The sequence below is a fragment of the Petaurus breviceps genome, unplaced genomic scaffold (genome assembly GCF_028583685.1).
Source record: "Petaurus breviceps papuanus isolate PSGF00001 unplaced genomic scaffold, PetGlider_PUasm1.0 37, whole genome shotgun sequence".
In the NCBI taxonomy this organism is placed as follows: Eukaryota; Metazoa; Chordata; class Mammalia; order Diprotodontia; family Petauridae; genus Petaurus; species Petaurus breviceps.
In genome coordinates, this window is record NW_027186296.1 from 74266085 (window position 1) to 74287732 (window position 21648).

The 21648-nt window shown below is 39.4% G+C and overlaps 1 protein-coding gene across 3 annotated transcripts in view; it reads left to right on the forward strand.

The window, feature by feature from the left end:
* HOMER2 (homer scaffold protein 2) overlaps positions 1-21648 on the forward strand; it is a 162923-nt gene that overhangs the window by 75069 nt on the left and 66206 nt on the right. For all 3 annotated transcript variants that reach the window (XM_069098717.1, XM_069098719.1, XM_069098718.1), the window contains exon 2: positions 17826-17982. In XM_069098717.1, the coding sequence (XP_068954818.1) occupies positions 17826-17982 (157 nt within the window). The remainder of the gene's footprint in view (positions 1-17825; positions 17983-21648) is intronic.

Genomic DNA, 21648 nt, shown 5'->3' on the forward strand with positions numbered 1-21648 from the left:
TTCCACAAGATTTTGAGTTACAAATTTTCTTCCCATTTTTCCCTATTCACCACCCCAAAACAGCAATCCCACTGAATATTCCCTCCCCCAATCTGCTCTCTCCCATATCTTCTCCCATCCCCCCTCCGACTTTCCAGTAGGGCATGGTGGATCTCTATGCCCCAGTGCCTGTATATCTCATTTCCCAGTTACATTTCAAATAATAATAATGATGACAATTATTATTATATATAAATTTAAACATTTGATTTTAAAACTTTGAATTCTAGATTCTTTCCCTTCCTCCCTCATCACCCACCCTCACTGGGAAGATAAGCAATTCAATATAGGTTTTACATGTGTAGCTATGCAAAACATTTCCATAGTGGATATCTTTTGTGAAAGACTGACTATATTTCCCTCCATCCTATCCCACCCCCCACTTGTTCTATTTTCTACTTTGATCCTGTCCCTTTTCAAAAGGGTGTGCTTCCAATTTCCCTCCCCCCAGCCAGCCCTCCCTTCCAACATCCCCCCTCTCATCCCCTTCCCCCCTACACTCCTGTAGGGTGAGATACCCTATTTAGTGTATATGTCATTCCCTCCCTAAGCCAAATTCAATGGAATAAGTTTGACCCATTCCCTTTTGCCTTCCTGTTCTTCCCCTCCATTGTAACAGTTTCCCCTTGCCTCTTCTATATGAGATAATTTGCCCCATTCTGTCTCTCCCCATCTCCTCTCATTATATTCCTCTCTCACTTCTTTAATTTCACCTTTTAAATATCATCCCTTCCTATTAAATTGATCCTGTGCCCTCTGTCTATGTATACCTGTATACATATATATACAAACTCACATATGTATTCATACTCCCATATACCCTCCTATGTAGACATATATATTTCTATTCCCTTCAACTATTCTCATACTGAGAAAAGTTTCATAAGTTATAGTTATCATTTTTCCATGTAGGAATGTAAATAGTTCAACTTTGATAAGTTCCTTATGATTTCTTTTCCCTCTTTACCTTCTCATGTTTCTCGTGCTTCTTGTATCTGAATGTCAAATTTTCTATTCAAGTCTGGTTTTTTCATCAAGAAGCCTTGAAAGTCCTCTATTCCACTGAATGACCATATTTTCCCCTGAAACATGATGCTCAGTTTTGCTGCGTAGGTGATTCTTGGTTTTAATCCCAGCTCCTTTGCCCTCTGAAATATCATATTCCAAGCCCTTTGATCCCTCAGTGTAGAAGCTGCCAGATCCTGTGTTATCCTGATTGTGTTTCTACAGTATTCAAATTGTTTCTTCCTGGCTGCTTGTAGTATTCTCTCCTTGATCTGGGAACTCTGGAACCTGACTATAATATTCCTAGGAATATTATATTTTTGGGATCTTTTTCAGGAGGTGATTGGTGGATTCTTTTAACTTCTATTTTGCCCTCTGGTTCTAAAACATCAGGGCAGTTTTCCTTGAGAATTTCTTGGAGGATAATTTCTAGGTTCTTTTTTTTTGATCATGGCTTTCAGGTAGTCCAATAATTTTTAAATTATGTCTCCTGGATCTATTTTCCAAGTCAGTGGTTTTCCCAATGAGATATTTCACATTGCCTTCTATTTTTTCATTTGTTTGGATCTGTTTAATAGTATCTTGATTTCCCATAAAGTCACTAGCTTCCATTTGCTCCAATCTAATTCTGAAGGAATGATTCTCTTCAGTGAGCTTTTGAGATTCTTTTTCCATCTGGCAAATTCAGCTTTTTAAGGCATTCTTCTCCTCATTGGCTTTTTAAGCCTCTTTTGCCATTTGAGTTAATCTATTTTTTAAGGTGTTATTTTCTTCAATCACGTTATTGACTCTCATGTCATAATTTTCTTGCATCATTCTCATTTCTCTTCCCAATTGTTCCTCCACTTCTCTTAATTTGGTTTTCAAAATCCTTTTTAAGCTCCTCTGTGGCCTGTAACCAGCTCATATTTTTCTTGGAAGCTTTTGGTGAAGGATTTCTGACTTTGTTGTCTTCCTTCTGTTCCATGCATTGATCCTTTTTATCCCCAATAAAGGAATCTAAGGTTTGATTGTTCTGTTTGCTTTTCTGCCTTTGCTTACTCATATTGCCACTCAATTACTTGACTTTTGAGCCTTTTGCCACAGTAGAACTCTGCTACCAGAAAGGGGAACTTTATCCTAAATCCTGGGGTTTTCGCAGCTGCTGGAGTTATTAGTTGGGTGCTGTCTCTGAAGCCTCCATGAGCTCTGCCACACTGGTCACGTACCCCAGGACCTCCACCCAGGACAGGGATCCAGATCCAAGCAGGTTACAGCAAAAGCAGTTACCCCTCAGACTGGTCGCTTGGGCCCCTACAATCTGCAAGCCAGGAGCTGAAGCAGCCACATGGTGGTGGCTGCATGACCATGGAGCCTCAACTGCTTCTTGCTCCAGGGGCAAAGGTTGGACCACACTCCCAAATTCCCTGTTCCCGCAAAGTCTACACTGACCTCTAGCTTTGTCTTTGGCATCTATGGGTTGATAAGTCTGGAAACCGCCACAGCTGCTGGACAGCTGGTCAGGCTGCCCTGAGGTTAAAACCTCTGGCTCTAGCGGAGCTGGCCTCAGCTCCCAGAGCACTGCACCTTCCTCCTGGCCTGCTGGGCTGTCTTCAGGAGGAGGTTAGCTTCTCTTTGTCATTTTGTGGGTTCTATAGTTCCAAAGTTTGTCTAGAGTCATTTTTTTTACATGATTTGGAAGAAGTGGAAGCTGGAGTCACTCAGAAGTCCTGTTTCTACTCCGCTATCTTCCCAAAGTTCTCTCTTGACAGCCATTCCCTGCCTATCACTCTTTAGAAGTGTGTGGTGGCTCCATTGTGTGTGTGTGTGTGTGTGTGTGTGTGTGTGTGAGTGAAAATTAATACCAATAAAGGGGAACCAATCCGAATTAGTGCTATTCCTTTTTGTTCAAAGTATTTTTCTGAAAATGAAAGGAATTGATCAAATTCTCCCACTGTTTTATTGCCTACATTTGGTTGCAAATGCCTCTCCAAATGAATGATTGTGTTGTAGGTCAGCACCTATGCTAAGAAAGGAAAAAGGAAGATATTAATGCACAAAATTTAATATCCAAATAAGATTTATTGAGGGATCTTCTGTACTACCAACCCAAGCCTCTGAAGAGGTGGAGATTACAAATCCTCAGTTGATTAATGGTGCTTGGGTGAAGGAGGTAGGTGGTATATAGTTCACCAAAGATCTTACCATCTTTCCCCTTTTGTATAGGAAAAGTACCATCTATGATCTGTTAATTTCCCTAATTCCCAGGGGTTCTAGGGAAGTGATTGGGGAGAAGCAAAATATTGTCTGTTACCTCTGTTCCCAGATCTAAGATTTGGGATCTTTGGGCATGGTAATGGTTTGAGGGGGTGAAGAAGGGAAAAACGGAAGCAAGGAGAGTCTGACTCATCTCATGGCTAACTTTGGGTCTGTTTATATAAAGATAGGAACCTGATCTTCATGGCCTTGTCTGGACTCTGAGAAATTCTTACCTGTAAAAGTCATCATGAGCTCATATGAAAAATAAAGTTACCAAAGTGTTTCATTGCCTGATTTTCTGATATAACTTAATTCTCCTGAGATGCGCTCTAGGCGTTAGGAGTTTGGGTTAGTACTTCACATACTGTGCTGACTGGCATCTGTGAGATGCACCAGGAGGCAGTTGGCCAGGGCTAGATTAGAGAGGGAGGTAGTGTGATCCCTACTTTGGGGAGTGTCAACTGCTGACCTAGTTTGGGGGGTGGGTGTTATCATAGCACCCTTCCCTTGTTAAACCTGTCCCATCCTCCCTGCTCCTTTGGTGTTTCCAGATTACTTATAACTTTTGAGAGATCACTTGGAGTAGAACTCTTGGAGTGGGAAGCTTGATTGAAAAGGATGGAGAAGTGAGTGTGATGATGGGGATTTGGCTGTGCTGAGAGGGAGATAAATTTTTCTAGAAGCTCATCAGGAAAAGAAAGGCAAATTTGGGATAGCTTGAGAGACAGCAGGGTGAAGTGAAAGCTTTTTAAGGATGAGGGTGTTCTGGCTGTGTTAACAAGCAACAAGCAACTGCTATTTGGGAGAGATTAAAGATGGTGGAGGAGAGGATTCTTGATGGAGCAAGTTCCTGGACAGACATTTAAGAAATTACTTTGTGCCAATAAATTTATGCTAAGTGGTAAGGGAAGATACAGAGTTTAATTCAACCATGCTCCCCTACACCCAAATAAAGCCCAGCCCCAAATGGTATTTGCTTTATTTGAAATTTCTACAGAATTTAAGGTACCTATGCCAATATGCTACATGATCATAAATCTGTAACTTTTCAAAACTTCAGAGATCATTTTATCTTACCTTTATTTGACAGTTGAGAAAACTTAAGTTGGGACCTACCCAAGGTAGCAAAACGAGAATTTGAACCTAGATCCCCTAAGGGGACTCCAAAGTTTTGGCTTTTTCATGCGGAAAAAAAGGATAAGATTCCAATTCATTCAGAGAGGGTGGGGCTGGGGAGCAGTGGTTTGGGGAGTATGTTAGCCAGAAAGTTGACTTTGGTGAAGAAACAAGTTCTTTTTATTTCCTTATACCGTGATGTCTGAACCATAAAGCTATGGTGGTGAAAGATACATGCTGGCCCATGTGTGGAATTCTGTTTTCCCACAGTGTGCTTAGTTATAGGGTACCTTTTCTGAGGGTCAGGGCTCCAAGAAGTCTACAAAGCAGTCAAATTTATCTTCCTAAAGCACACATCTAACCATATCACATGTCCCTTTCCTCAGAGAGTAAATTTTAGTAACTCCCTGTTACCTCTAGGATTGAATATAAAATTCTGTTTGACTTTAAACAAAACCTTTCATAGCCTTATTTCTTCCAACCTTTCTTTTTTACATGTTGCCCCCGTTTAGTGATACTGGCCTCCGTGCTATTGCACATACTTGCCATTTTATCTCCTTTCTTGGAGTAAGCAAGTACCGTGCTCAGTTTTGGACATTTATGAGGGACATTGGTAAATTGGAGTGTTCAGAGGAAGGCATTGTTGTTGTTTAGTCTTTCATTCCTGAAGGCGACCAATGATATCATGGGGCAATGTCTTGACTTGCTCATGAATTGGATTTAAGTGAAACAGCTGTGCAAAGTCATCAGTTTCTCTCTTCCAGAGTCATCAGAGTCCAGGGGCAAGACAAAAGTCAAGATGAGTTAGTCATGGCCCTGGATGCCTAGGATGACCTTGATCTTTCCCAGGCTTCAGTTTCTGTGAGGCAATATCCATTCCATGACTAAGGTATAGATAAGAATTGAGACAAAAGATGGCCTAATTTACCATCAGTTAAGATAGAGAAGGGCCTAGTTATATAGGAGGATCTTCTGGAGAAGAGAAGATTCTGGGAGGACCTGAGAACTGTTTCCAAATATTCAAAGGGCAAGCATGTGGAAGAGGGGTTAGATTTTTCTGCTTGGCTCCTGAAGGCACAACTAGGGGCACTGAGGGGAAGTTGAAAAGAAGCCAATTTAGGCTTAATGTTGGGAAAAGCTTCCTAATAATTAGAACAGTTTTGAAAGTGAATAGGTTTCCTAGATAAGTGAAGTTCCCTTCCTTAGTCAGGAATATTTATTAAGTACCTACTATGTATCAGACTTCGTGCTAAGCACTGGAGAAACAAATAAGAAAAAGTCCTTGCCTTCAAGGAGTTTACAGTTTAATGTGAGAAGACTATACACAAAAGGAATCTAAAAAGCCCTCCCTACCCCACCAGGGTACACAGGCAGGGGCATGATCATGGAATCTAAACCAAGCAGAATAGCTATTGGGAAGTTAGGTGGAAAAACTGAGTCATGTATAATGTATAAAGGGAAGTGTTCATTGCCCTGCCCTCTAATTAAAAGGGAGAGGCAATGGAGGGTGCTCAAGAGGTGTTGAGTGTGAAAGCTGGATTCATTTCTATGATGAGGAGATTTCATTTGACAAATTTTTCCCAAGGGAGGCATGATGTCCATAGATACCAAGTAGAGCAGTGGATGGGAAATGAAAGCCTTAGCTGGAATACCATTTCATGGTTAGGATTCCTTTTGTGTATGGGTTGTATATGGCCTCAGGGCCTTTCCAGCTCTCCACTACTGTGATTCTATATACCTTTTTTGTATTGGTTATAATTAACCCTAGTTGGGTTAATTATCCCAAACCAGGATGTCCGCCATGTTTCCTTGGTTCTGCAGTCAGTGTCTTACACTAGATCATCTTTAAAATGTACTGCAGTTTTTCCTACTTATTTGCATTATCTGTGAATAATCTTGAGGAGGAAATGCAGAGCAATATCTTAGTTTGTAGATGATACTAAATTCTTCTGGGTGTTGAGTCTGACTGGGATAGACTACAAAAAGAAAATATGAATCTGCAAGTGGGTGGAAAAGTGGCAGAATTTTAATGTGGGCAAGTGAAAGATATTGCATTAAGGGATTAAAAAAACCACTAAATTATACATAGAAAATAGACTTTCAACTGCCAGTCATGACTCAGGAAAGGCACCTGTGAATCACTGTAGATTATTCTCTGAGGATAGTGTCTCAATGTGCTTCTGTGGCCCAAAAGGACAATTAGATGCTGGATAGCATCAAGGAGAACCAGAAAATACCATCTCACCCTGATGTAAAATTGTGACACTGTTATGCCTAGAGCACAGTGCACAGTTCTGTGTCTCAAGGGAAATATAAAGAAGCTAGAGATGTCCAGAAAAGGGCAACAGGAGAGGAGGGAAGTGATACCGACCGAGGAAAAAGTAGCTAAAGGAAAGTGTGTCCTTGAGAGAAGAATAATTATTTGTATGGTCTTAGGTGGAAATCCGTCCTTAATTTTCCTCTTTTATGTGGAGAAAAAAAATTTAAAACCTTATTCTCTTAGGCAATTTTTAATTTTTTTTAAAAATTCTGAGATATCTCATATCTTTTTTTTTTTTGCTGGAAGAATGTTAGTAAAATGAGGGAGGATTGGCATGATTTCATGCACAGAATAGGTACTCGGTAAATATTTGTCTTGAATTCATGACCTTCATTTACTGAAACACTTGCTGAAAAAAAGTATTCTTGTTGCTTAGACTGCCTATGGTTATGAAACAACGCTTTGGTGACACATGCCTTTAGAAAGGAGATAAATTCAAATGACATGGTGAGAATATGGAGCATGAGGGAATGGGAAGAGAGCAAATGGCACAGCAGCAGCCAGGCCTGATTAGGGTACCTTCCCCAGGTTTCTCGTATGTTGTTCCTGTCACTGAGGATTGGTTGGGAAAAATGTTAAAGGAGTTTTTGTTCTCATGCACTTTGCTCTATTTACTGCCACCAGGTAAATTGGTGTTTCCTCTTTCCTGGTTCAACCTGCATAGAATTTAGACTTGTGTCTTAGGACTGGAAAATAAAATATCCTGAGAGAAATGCACAACTGTGTGTGTGTGTATATATATGTGAAACATATGCAAATATTTACCATAATAAAGTAATTAGTTTCATCCATCACAGATAAATGTTGCTGAAATATACAGCAAAAGAAAAAAGAAGCCAAAATTAAAAACAAGATGAACTCTATGTCCTTATTTAACTTGTTACAACTTTTCATCCATAAACTTTCTCTAACAACATATTTCCAGCTGTTAACCAAAGTCTCCTTGAGAGGGTTCTGTTCATATTGCTTTATTTTTCCTAATAAGTGAAGAACCACAAGGTCTTAAAATGTTCCTGGCTTATTTCTGCCTTAGTGTTCAGAGAAGGCCATTTCCTCCTTCTGAAAACCCTGAAGCAATCTTCTTGTCTCAAAACTATCCTCTGAGTGTTTGTTTGTTTTTTCTGAAGCAGCCTCCTCCTTTTTTATTTATTTTTTTCTGGAGAATGCCTCCCTTCCAGTTTCCTGCTCATAACCAATCTCCCTGTGAACTTTGGAGTTGGAAACCTGGAGTTGAAGCCTCTTCTGAGCTGTCTTATATTTTAGTTCTGTGATGATGTCATCCTGCTTAAGTTTCAGAAGCTAGATGAATGATTTATTTTTGTACACAACTAACATGAGCTATATTTGTTTTGAATATAACATTTTGCATGTACGAGTTAAACAAATAGACTTTTCCCATACCATGAAACAAATAAAACAAAATTGTCATTGAATCCTTTTTACTAAACTAAGTAAAGTTATTAATTCACTAGAATACTTTTAATTTATTTATTTATTTTGGCAGGGCAATCAGGGTTATTAAATGGTTAGAAAGTGTCTGAGGCAGAATTTGAACTCAGATCCTTCTGACTCCAGGGCCTGTGCTCTGTCCACTGTGCCACCTAACTGCCCCTTCACTATAATACAATTTGAAGGGTCTCTATATAGTTGCAGAATCACTTAATTGTGATGTTTTTATTCATACACTGCTGGATATCTTGGTCTTTTATTCAGTGGATCAGTACAAACCAATATGCATTCATTGAGAGAATATGTATGTCCTGCCAAAATAATCCCTTTTGCTTTCTTGATAAGATTATTAGACTAATAAAGTAAATACTATAGAAATAGTGTGCCTGGATTTCAACAAGTCATTTGACAGCTAGTCCTTCACAGTATCTATTTTAGGATGAGATGGGTTATGTAATAATAGTATGTATTATTGTATATAATAATAGAATACTTACTTGGGTTTGGAACTCCTGTCCAGACCCAGAGAGAGGCAATCAATGAATTAAAGTTGTAGTGGAAAGTTTTTGTAGGAAAGCCACGGGGCTTTGTTTTTGGTCCTGTTTTGTTGAAGGCTTTCTCAATAATCTTCTTTAGCTTCTTCATTCAACTTCATTCCTCAATTCCTTTATCACATCCTTTGCTCCTGTCCTCCTTAAGTGTTCTTGCTAGTTATATGTTGCACTCTGTATTATTTATCTTTAGTCTTTTGGAGGCCATGATGTACCACATCATACTACCATTTAGCAACATCAGTAACGGGGTCATAGAACACACTTATTCGTGTTGTTATGTTATCCAAGGACGCCTGAAAGATTTTGACGTGTATGGATACACCTTCCTGTAAAAGCACTTTTGAGGTGCTGGTGTGTTCTGCCAAATCAAATGCCTTGTCAACAAACAGTAAACACAGTGGTATCTTGTATTCATTGTGTCTCAGTTAACTGTGATATGGTTGAATTCCTTGCTGATTATTTCTTGTGAAAACCCCCTTGTCCCTGCTGACATTGTCAGCCAAGATGCCCTCAGTTTATGTATAGGTGACTCTTATTAAAATGTTGTATCTATGGAAGAATAGGTTGGCAGTTTTAAAAGTTCTCTTGATTATCTTTGTGGAGCTGGTATCTTCCCTTCCATCAATTCATGCCTTGTTTATCGGTACCCCATTGCCCTCATAACTGTATTTCTTCTGGCACACGTCTCTTCTATGTATGTTTGGTCCACTCTGGCTGCTTTTCTGCTTTAATTTTTTTTCTATTTCCTTTAAATCACCTTAGGGACTGTTATGCTAGAGTCTAAGGGTAATGGTTCACTATCCTTGAAGGAGAAAGCTGTTTGTTGAAATGATTTTGGCAAATATTCTCTTTCTTTCCAGGTTCTTCAGTGTCAACAAAGTACAGAATTTTTGCTGTTATTCAGTCACGTCTGACTCTTTGTGACCCCATTTGAGGTTTTCTTGGCAAAGATGTTGCAGTGGTTTGCTATTTCCTTCTCCAGCTCATTTTCCAGATGAGGAAACTAAGACAAACAGGGTTAAGTGACTTGCCCAGGGTCACACAGCTAGTAAGAGTCTGAGGCTGGATTTGAACACAGTTTTTACTGACTCCAGGCCCGGTGCTCTTTCCACTGTGCCAGTTAGCTGTCCTCCCCCTCCCTTTCCCTAGAAAGGGTACACGATAGCAATAGTGAAAATGAAGAGAACCTGACTTTAATGGATTCATGTTCAGAAAACCTACCAGCATTTATTAAGTGCTTACTGTGTTTGCTGTGCTGAGCCATTCCCTAGAGATATAAAATAAAAAATAAAATACTATAATCCCTGCCCTCGAGGAACTCTGTTCTCTCCTAGGAGACAACATATATGCAAATAAACCTATATGCAAAGTGAGTAGGTAGGCATTCCAGTAGGGAGACATTAGAAGCCTAGGGAGCCAGGATGGGTCTTATGCTGAAGGCGGGGTTTATGCTGAGCTTTAAAGGAAGATAAGGATAGTTAAGATTTCAAGTGTCAGCTGAAATCTCAGCTCTTAGGTATATTTCAGTTCTAAAAAACTTCCTCATTTTTCTCAGCTTTTATAGAAAGCTTTTAAACTGTCAAGGTGTAAGGAATTTCCCCCATCTTTACCTGGAGATAGATGACATGTGCACTTCTCCTAAATTAAAATTACTCTTTATTAGTGAATCAGTGATATCATCAGCATGGATACTCCCTCTGCCGGTCTCTAATATTATATTTAGAAATGAGATAGTTCATTCATAAATCTAGCTGTTAAGATGGAAATTAGAGCCTTTAAAAATTTCTTTAATACTTTGAAGGATCTGGTATTTCATTAGGGTGCATATTTCATTCACCAATGTGTATGCTACCCCTCTATAATGTTATATTACGTGTGATCCATCACCTTCCTTAGAAGATCTACCCAATTTACTAACCAGCTTTCCTGTGAGTCTTTTAATGTCAGAAAGAAAGAACCAGAGTAGCAGTCAAGCTGCCCATCTGTTATTTCTCATTCGTGTTCCTCAGACTTCCTTGGCCATACACATCCACAGTTATATTTTCTACTATGTTCTTTCTCTGTACAAATCATTGTTGGTAACATGCACCCACCATGTGCATTTCATTGCCACTTCGGTCACTTCTAATCTTGATTTTCCCAAGGTAATCGTGTTCCATGATTCATAGTCATGTAGCCTCACTGAAGGATATTAGTGTTAAAGAAATGGACTTCTGTGTCAGTAAGCATCTAGAATTGTTGAAAACATCACCCAGTTTTCCAAATATAACCCAGCTTGATCTCCTAATCAATTTTAGGCCAAGCTTATCATCCATCAATAGAATTTTCTCAAGATAAACATATTTGTGGACTAATTCATTGGGCTGCCCGACTGGTTGAAAGTCATAGTGTAGGGCTACAGTTGTTTTCTACTTTGCCTTGTTCAGTGTGGGAGGTTAGATTATTCCCATACTTATTGCTGTCTGTTTTACCAAGGAGGCTTTGTAGTGATGAGGCTCAGTGCAGTTCAATTCCTTGTATTCACATTTGTTCTGGCTATTTCAGTTCCAAAAGACAAAATAGGAAGTAGGAAGTTTATAACATGGATAGTATCTTTGACTAGAGAAAGCTATAAAAATAAATACAATTTTTATGTGTATATAAAAGATAATAGAAAAAAGCACTGGACCCCAGAAGTCAGAAGGTCTGGGATCTAGTAGCAATAGTTCCATGAATGAGTCATGCAAGCTTTAGGCTGGTTGTTTTACCACTCTGGGTCTCAGTTTCTTCTTTCAGAAAATGAAGGTGTTTGATGGTGACCTTCAAGGCCCTTTCTAGCTCCAAATTCAATGACTCTACACCTCAGTTAAGAAAAAGAGAAATATTTATTTAGATGACTTCAAAGGTCCCTTCCAGCTCTTGATCTATGCCCCTATAATCCTATAATGGTTCGTTAGTGAAATTACCATTTTATAGAAAATAATTTTAGTGTTTAATGCTGTTTGTATCACTGAAACATTATAGCAGCTGCAATGCTTTGGGGCCTCTAACCCTGATGCCCTCCTGTGTGAATGACTGGAGAAAACTAGCAGGTGATATTTCTTAAAATAACCATAGATTTCACCATGAATGTTGGTACACTGATAGAGTTTTCAGCCTGCTGGATGTTCATTTTTGAAGTCTATACAGGAGTGCCTCCATCAAAGGGGACAGATTTTAATGATATACTCTGTTGTTAAGAAACTTTGACATAGGAGTTAGGAATGGTGTATTTATTCAAAATACATATAGTGTTTTAAGATTTATGGCAGTACATTAGAGATAGGGACTGTGATTTCATTAGGATAGGGTATACCTAGGGGAGACTATTCACTTTACCAATGAAGTTCTGTACTTTCACTGGAACTTATGATCTTAGGGGGTTGCCTATAGCAAGAAGAGGCTAATTGAGGGGCGGCCAGGTGGCTCAGCGAGTAAGAGCACCAGCCCCAGAGTCAGGATGACCTGGGATCGAATCCAGGATATGATACTTAGCACCACACCCAGAAATAACTGCCCGTGTAACCTTGAGCAAGTTACTTAACCCCAATTGCTTTAAAAAAAAAAGAAAAAGTGGAAAAAGGTGAATTCACAACTTATAGGGGCGGCCAGGTGGCTCAGCGAGTAAGAGCACCGGCTCCAATGATGGTATGACCTGGGATCGAATCTGGGCTCAGATACTTAGCACCACACCCAGAAATAACTGGCTGTATAACCTTGAGCAAGTTACTTAACCCCAATTGCTTAAAAAAAAAAAAAGAAGAGGCTAACTGACTTGCCCACAAAAGAATTAAAAAAAATTTGGGGGGGTATAGAACCTTGCTTGGAGCCAGGAAGTTCACCTGAATTCAGATTTGCTGTACATAATTACTAGATCTGTGACCCTGCTCAAGTTACTTGGCCTCCCTCCATCTCATCTGAAAACTGAAGGATTGGACTTGGTGGCCTCTAAGGACCCTTCCAGATCTGATGCTATGATTCTGTGACATAGTGTTAAGTAGTTTACAGTCTAGCATAGCCGTGGGGAATCAGTGACCTTGAGGCTGCAGGTTCCTCAACCCTGGTTTAGTAGGATCATGTGATTAAATCCTAATAAATCTGGAAATAATCTTATCCCACCTCCTTATTTTACTTAGGAGGAAACTAAAGCCCATGGGTGGAGGTGACTAGTTTACTTTGGCAAACATCTATTCAGTATCTCCTATGTATAATATGCTGGGGATACAAAGACAGAAATGAAATTGTCCTTGCCCTCATGATGTTTCCATTCTACTGGACTTATCTAAGGTTAGAGAAGTACTAAATAGCAAAGTTGGGATTGAGCCCAAGTCAGAACCATGGACTCTCACTCAGAATTGGACAATACTAAACACATCCACAATATTATAGAACAAATGCATTATTTACCAAGTAACATTCTGTGATGTCTGAGAAGAAAGATTTAATCAGACCAAAGATTTCCTGGAGAAGGTTGCATTTTAGTCGGGCATTAAAGAATGGACAGTTTTCACAGAAATAGGAAGGAAATGTTTTCTCAGCATAGGGTGCACTAGGAGCAAAAGTGCAGAGGTATGAGAATCCATGGAGGGGAGGGTAGGAAAAGAGTCCAGTTTAACAAGGGCAGAAAGTATATGAGATAGGGCTGGAAAGGTGGCATGGTACTAGATTGGGGGGAAGGCCTTGAATGTCAATCAGACATATTTGAACTTCAGAAGAGTAAAGTCAAACTTCAGAGTTTCAAGGAGAACAGTGGTATGACTGGATCTATGTGAAAGAGAGAATGTTCCGACATTTGTCTGAAGGATGGAGTGGAGGGAGGAGAGAATGGTGGCTATTCAAGGAGTTTATAGTAGTACAGGAAAGTGGGATAGTACAATTCTCCTAGGCTGGTGTCATGGAGAATTTAGCAGGTGGTGCTTTGGTGGGAATAGAATTGGCAAGTAATTGGTCTTGGTAATTGACTGAAAGATCAGAGAACCTTAAAGAAGATTTAAGGATTACAGCTGGGTTATATATGACATTGCTTTCCATAGAGGTGCCTTGTGCAATGCACAACTATTATTAGCTTCTTAAGGTAAGGTCACAAAAGTATATGACTTTGCTGAGGTCAAACAACTAGAGAATGTCAGATCTACAAACTCAGATCTCCCATGAAGCCAGTGCTCTTTCTGCCATGCATTCTATGATCAGAAAGGGGAGATTTTGTACAAAACCCAATTAACTGCTTAAGCAAAGTAACATCAAATATCAAAGAAAAGTAGCATAGATTTGGAGTTCCTGTAGCCCAACCCCAACTTGAGTCATGAAGACCATCTAAAATTAGCCCCAACAAGCAGTTATCCAACTTCTACCTGAAGACCTTTATTGAGAGGCAACTCATGATTCCCAAAGCAGCATTCGGCTTTAGGAAAACTCATTATTAAGAAGTTTTCCTTATGTTGAGCCAAAATCTGTCTTCCTATATGCCTTGTTCTACATGATGTGGGTGCGAAAGTGGACTAGGACCCAGTTCTGTGTCTTACTAACCATGTAAACTTGGGTAGAGCTGTGTAACCTCTCTGAGCCTCAATTTCCTCATCTATAAAATGAAAATATATGCTCTGCCTACCTCAGAAGGATGATGTAAGGGTCAAATGTGATGATGGGAATCCAAGTACTTAGAAATATAAAACCTGCTAAAATGATCATTGTTAAGAATACTGATAAATTATTAATACATTCCAGAAAACAAGGTACTTATATATATATATAATCTGATTATTGTATCAGTGTCTTACACAAATACTATCAGATTGTAGCTTTGCACAAAATAGACATTGAATAAATATGTGAAGTGATGAACAAAGCCTAACCCCAGTGTTAACTCAAGGACCAGTACTCTAGATTACTGAATAGCTTTAAATACTAACAGTTTTTATATTTGAAGCCCACAGGCTGACTTGTCTTAAATTCAATGACTATGCTTCAATTAGGAAACAGAGAAATACTTGTATAGAGGACCTTGATGATCACTTTCAGCTTTTGATCTATGTTCCAATAATTTTATGATTTTTTCTTTAGTGAAATTGCCAACTATTTTATAGAAATTAATTTCAATATTTAATAGTGTTTGTATCACTGAAACATTATAGCAGTCACTATAGGTCCCTAACCTATAACTAAAGGAAACTATCAGGTGCTATTTTTTAGAATAATCATGAATTTCACCATGAATGTTATTCACCAATCCAATAGAATATTATATTCCAAGGTAAAAATCTTCAAAAAAAAATGAAAAATTTTTAAACATTTAAGGGGCAAGGTAGTAGTATGATACTTTTATATTAACATTAATTAGGTAGGATTCCCATCTTTCAAATAAACATGTTTAAAATATTAACCTGCTCACAGGAAGATTTCTGAAACCAAATTTTAAAGGGAGATTTTTAAGAGCAACTTTCCCAGGATAGGTGACTGAAAATAGGAGGCCATTCATACCTGTAGATTTATCATCCTAATCGCCTTGGGGATTGCTATGACAGTTTATGTTCTCTTCACTAGTGACTACTTTGGTTTTTATTGAGCTTCATTGGGTCCCTAGCTGCTTTCAGAACTTAATAGTGTTTGGTTATAGGGCTGATTTACTATATTTTGACTCTTGGGAAGCCTACATGGGGAGCTGGGAATGAGGTGAGAAGTGAAAACTCAAAATAGGCCTTATTTTGAATTGCTTTGCTAATCAGAATACCACCTGCTTAAGATCACTAAGGAAAAAGGAATAGGAAACCTGAATGGGACTTGAAGAAGGAAGGGGATTTTGGAATAGATAAGACTAGGTGTAGGGTAGAGGCTTTGAATAGTCAAAGAACAGCATGAGTAAAGCCATTAGGTATAGTTTGGATTCTCTAGATTTGACAGTCACCCCAGACAAGGTTAGTCCAGCAAAGCCCAATTTCTTTCCATCTAACCAAACACTTCTACTCCACTTTGAAGGAAGAGGAAGAGATCAAAGAGATATTCTAATAACGTATTCCTTGACTTCTTCATTCTTCCTCAATTAACGGTCTGGCAGGATCTCATTATTTCTGCATCTTTTAAGAAATACTGTACTTGAATTGACAATAACCAACCATAATGAAATATAAATGAACTTGAATAAGAACTGACTTGTCAGTTTAATTGAGTCTCAGACTGTATAATAATACTACAGTGAACACATTCATACTAACAAGTCCTTAATTTTAAAATATTTCACTTAAAATTGGTACTTTCTAAATTCCAGGGGAGGATCAGGAAGTTCCAGGGTACTAGGCCTTCTTCAGTGTGTATTTCCATGATTCAGTAGAACTGAACTCAACTTTGGGGAACTAAGAGGCAAAGTCTGAAGAGACAAGTGCCCCTCTCTCCAAAGCTTGCCTCAGTATTAATTTTTTGATGGGACTTTAATTCATACATTAGTTCTTAGAATAAAATGAGGAGTTTGGACCAGGGGAATGCTACAGTCCTTTCTATTTCTAAATCTATGACCCCATGTACATAGCAAGAACTTAATAAATGCTTGCTAGATGGCTATCAATCAAGGATCTAATGAACATTTATTATTTTGTGCCTAGCACTTGGTTAGGCCACATGAAAAATGCATGAGAAATATAAGGCAACCATTTTTACTGTTAAGTCCTTTATGATGAATAGTCAAGACATGAAATAGAGAAAAACTAAGTGTGACATGGTATAGACTATTAGTGTAATAGAAGTTCAGAAAAAGGTAAGACTTGCCTTGAATCTTAAAGAAAGGGTAGGAATTGAGTAGGTGGAAAAGAAGTGTATACTTTCCTGGGAGAAGAAAAACATGAGTACAGGAAGAAAGGAAAGAATATATCATGGCAAATTTAGATAATGAGGAAACTGGCCTGACTAAAACAGTTTATTGATGTTGAAGATTAGTAGCAAATAAATGTGGACAAGTGGGATGGGACCAGCTCATCAAGGAGCTTCAGAAATTAAACAAAGGTGTTTGAGTTGAAAACAGGCAACCAAGGGGAAAACAATGTAGTTCACTTTGTAGGGGAGCCTATATGAAGGAAGGAGTGTGGTAGAAAGATATCAGTTTGGTAGTGGAATGTGAGATCTTGGAGAGATTATTAAACAAGGGGTAAGTTGGGTATAAGATGGTAGAGTGCTGAATGGACTGGAGGGTGGGGGTGGTAGTGGGAATGAAGAGGTGTGGATGGAGTAAATACCAGAGAACTTTGGAAGCAAAAAATATTTATAGTATATACCCAACTGGTTATAGAGAGGAAGAGGGATGAGTCAAAGATGACTCAAGTTTAAGCCTGGTGTCTGAGAGAATGGCGGTGCCATTGACTGACAAATAGAAACGGGCAGGGTTGTGAAGGGGTGGGGGGAGAAGGGAATGATGTAACCCACAAAATTCATTGAAGAAAACAGAACATTATGTCATAGGATAAGGGGATTTCGAGCTATAAAGAGATAATCTAGTTTAACTCTCTGCTATACAATAAGGAAACTGAGGCCCACAGTAGTTAAATGACTAGTCTAAGGCTATGCCTCCATACCAGAGTTTTTCCAGTGGGCCTGCTTCTCTGCATTGACAGGTGGTTTGAGTGGGGGTTTGAGGACAAGAGTTGCACAGGATAAGAAATGGATTTGTTGATGACTCCTACCTGCAGGCTAAGAAGAATCACACAAATTTCACCCGCTCCTGATTCCTGTCCTTACCCTGGTTTTAAAGCTCAAGGTTCTTTAAAAAAAAAAAGCCACATAAAATTGCTTAAGATTATCAATTAACTACCCTAGCTCCCAGCAATTTTACAACCTGTTTAACACATACACACACACACACACACACACACACTCACACTAGCAACTAGCAATCAACAAACTTCTTTGAATGATGTATTAATATTTTATTCGTTGTATTTCTTTTTTAACACTGCTTTGGCTTTGTTCCCAGGAGACCCATTAATTTCAGTATCACTGAAGGCAAGCTTCTTTTAATCTTGTTATGCCAAGCTTTGAAAAAAGCAGGGAATGTATCATCTTCCACAAACTCACATGTTTATTTCTTCTATCCTTCCCCATTCCAGAGAACAGCCCATCTTCACCACCAGAGCACATGTCTTCCAAATAGACCCCAGCACTAAGAAGAACTGGATGCCTGCAAGCAAACAGGCAGTCACCGTTTCCTACTTCTATGACAGCACAAGAAACAGCTATCGGATTATCAGTGTGGATGGAGCCAAGGTAGGAGGGTGAACTAGTATGCTTGTGACTTGCTTACCTGTTGATGAAGGCTGGTTATACCAGGGCCCCTTCACTCAGAGGAAGGTGAGGGCTCAGGGCTATGCATAGATAGAGACCACTAGAGTGGCTGATAAATATTCATGAGTAAAGTCCCTGACTGCAAAGGGATTTTTACCCACCCCTGTATTAAGTCTTATTGACCTACTCCTGATTGACTACTCAGAGGTACCTAACAAAAGATCCCAGACCCCTTTGTCTGCTTTAGTGCAGTGGAGAACTGTACAGCCACTCATATCTGCTGGCCATTCATAATTTGTCTATTACTTGGAAAGATAAGGTTGCCTGTGTTGCAGTTAACTGACTTAATGTAATGAGTATAATTCCCGAGCCAAGCCAAAGTCAAAACCCAGAATGGCAGTGTGTTGGGACATATCTTTTACTTTTTGTGTTTAAGTGAGTATGTCCACTAAATTGGTTTGCATACTCTCAGATTGTGCTGTAATGCGATCAACTGTGTGTAATAACTTCATCTTGTTCCTGGAAATCACAAATCTGACACATGGGCTTGTGTGACAATACTTCTGTAGAAAGTAATTAAAAATCATATGAAACTAGACCCAAGAAATGCATAATCCATATTTCCAGCCCTGAACTCCATCCTGAGTATCAGTCCTTTTTGTCTCCTAGATATTTTCCATTCGGCCCATGTCACATCATATTGAGCATATCTAAAACTAAACCTGTCACCCCCAACCTTCCATCTCACTTTCCCAACAACAAAAAATACCATTTCCTCATTTTTGATTTTCCTATTTCTGTGTTTCTAGTCTCTCAGATGAAAATAGGAGTTGTTATTGAATGCTGCTTCTCTCTCGCCCAATAACTACTTAGTAAGCTTTTCAAGTCTTCAAAATGTCTTTTCTTTCTCCTCTTTTGATTCCTGTTATTATCACCACGGTCTCTAAACCCTTACTATCTCATCCTTGGACTATTATAGAGATCTCCTGACTAGATTCCTCCCTTCCATGTTCCATTCCATTTCCAGTTCATCCATTATATCACCAAGAGATGAATCTTTCTATAACATTGTTTAACACAATCAAGTCTGAGCATTCTGGATTGGGCGTGGTAGGCACATAGCAAGTGTTATTGCAGGCTTCATTTCCCTCTCCAGTTTGAGAATGGGACATTATTGTGGCAACTTATTTGAAGGTCTTCTGGGTTAATAATAGATCTCAACCAATTGGGGAAAAAAAATATTTTTTAAAATAAAAAAATAATAGATCCCTATCTACTATTTGGTGACCTCTGCCTTACGATATAAATTCTTCAGTTACAGAAAGTTTTCAAGGGTCTATGCACCTAGCTGCATGTCATTTGACTCTGAAGGATTTGAAAGAATGAGTGAAGCATCAATTAATTGCCTACTTTGTGGAAAGCACCATGCTAAGTGTTTGAGATACAAATAGAAAAGCAAGATGGTCCCTACTCACTTAGATTCCAATGGAGGAGATAACAGACATATGGAAGGTTTCAGCTGCAAGTCAGGTGGAAAGGTCCCATGGTTCTTAGGTTGCAGTAGCAAAGCACCTGTTAATGCCTCTTCCTTAATGGTATTTCCACTGATAAAATCATATCAGTTTCTGACGTAGTTCTGTTTGATAATGCCAAGGACTTTGGTGGCAAGAACTTTTTTTTCTGGGTTTTCAGTAGCTCTGGCTGTTAAGTCTTGCAAGAGCAGTTGCCAGGCTGCATCTAGACAGATATTGCTTCCCAGCATGATATCTGAGGACTCTGAGCTAAAAGCATTGCTATTCCAAAGGCTTTGGGTTCAGTTCTGGGCTGTTTCCATTGAAATCTGAGGGGAAATCATGGTCATGGTGGTGGCACCTCTCTTACCTGCCTGGCATGTTCTGCTTCAGCAAGGCTGGCTTGTTTGCCAGGTGTTTGGTATTTTGTTGGCAATTGGTGGAGATGAATGTCCCGTTCTCCTCTGGAGTTACTTCTTCAGATGGTGACTCTGGGGATTGGTCTGGAAGCAGCAAAGCAAGCATACCTGGGGCTCCTGTGCTTGTTTGAATGTTGGTGGCACTTGGTCAGCCCTTGTCACTGATGGTGATGAGGAATGTATATCCCTCTTTACAGTTACTTATCTCCTCAATGGTTGCTGCAGGAGCTGGGCTAGAAGCAGGTCTGGTAGTTAGGGCAATATTGCTATCTCCAGGGTTCTTGGCACATTTCCTTGAAGATCTAAGGGGAAATGATGGTTAAAGTAGTGATGGTAGTGGTGATTTGATTTGCCTGGCACATGGTGTTTCCTGTCTCTCCCTCAGGGGACCCACTGCTTCAGCTTAGCTGACTTGGCTTCTCAGAAGTTGCCTTCTCTAATGATGGCTTTGATCTAGAAGCTAGACCAGTGGTCTGGGAGATGCTGCCACTCCCAGGGCTCCTGTGTCTACCTGACTTTTGGTGGCCATTTGTTTTTGGTGATGCTGAGGAGTGTGAACCCCCTCTTCACAATGATCTTTCCCCTCAACAAGAGCTGTAGAACTGTGGTTGTAAGAAGATCTGGTGATTTGGGGGACACTACTATTCCCACAAAACAAGTCTAAGATGGGGTCTGTGGCCTCAAAGTACTTGTAAACTATATTCCTTTTTCCTTATTTTCTTCTATGTTACTCTTCCTGGAAATTTTCATAACCTTTTCCTTACATTTTTTGAATTATAGAACCACATAGATAAAAGGAGCCTTGGAAAGAATCTGGCCCAGCTTTCTCATTTGAAAAATGAGGAAACTGAAGCCCACAATGGTGAGATGACTTGCCCAAGGCTAGGTTCTAAATAGTGACAGCACTAAATTGAAAATGCAGCTTCTTTGCTCTTAGTCTAATTCATTTCCCATGTGCCATGCTGTATCTTGAGTATGTATAGAAATATCGTTTGATATTAGATCTAGTAGCCTATGATGAGATGACGTGGATTTAAACTTTCACAAGAATTTAGAGTTGGAAGGAAGCTTGCTGGATATGCCCAAATGAGAGGCAAATTACTTTTTTTTAAACTTTCTCTTGGGGTTGCTGGTTAGCTATTAAACCCCAAATCATTTCTGTGATGTTGAGCTGGAGCCCTCCTGGGGTGTCACCAAGTCATTTTGAGTATGGGTAGTGACTCAGGATGGCCTATTTTCTTCCATTAACAGCTAGCTAATCCTGTTAGTTCATCTACTACCCCTGAGATGAGTTTGTACTTGTAATTTGGAGTGTTGTGCTATCAAGGGATGTATTGGACTTAATTATAGATAAAAACTACTTTCCCAGAGAAAGTACTTCAGCCTTGTTAGCTGAGCTATTAGTAGCTTCTTATTGTTGATGCTTGTCCTTCATTTTTCAAGAGGACCGTGATATGGGGGGGGGGGGGTAGTGATGCCTTGACTTGCAAGTGAATTGGACTTAAGTGAAGGAGGGCTGTGCAAAATCACCAGCCTCGCTCTCTCCTCCAGAGCCATCTGGGTCCAGCGGCAAGATATAGAGCAGGACAACTGGAGATGACTTAGGGATACCTTGGTGAAGTGTTAGTGACAGAATGGCTGTAGATAAGGGCCTTCCATATACAAAGAAGGTGTTGAATAGGGTAGAAATTAGCCCAAATTCCCTTTTCTCTATAAGG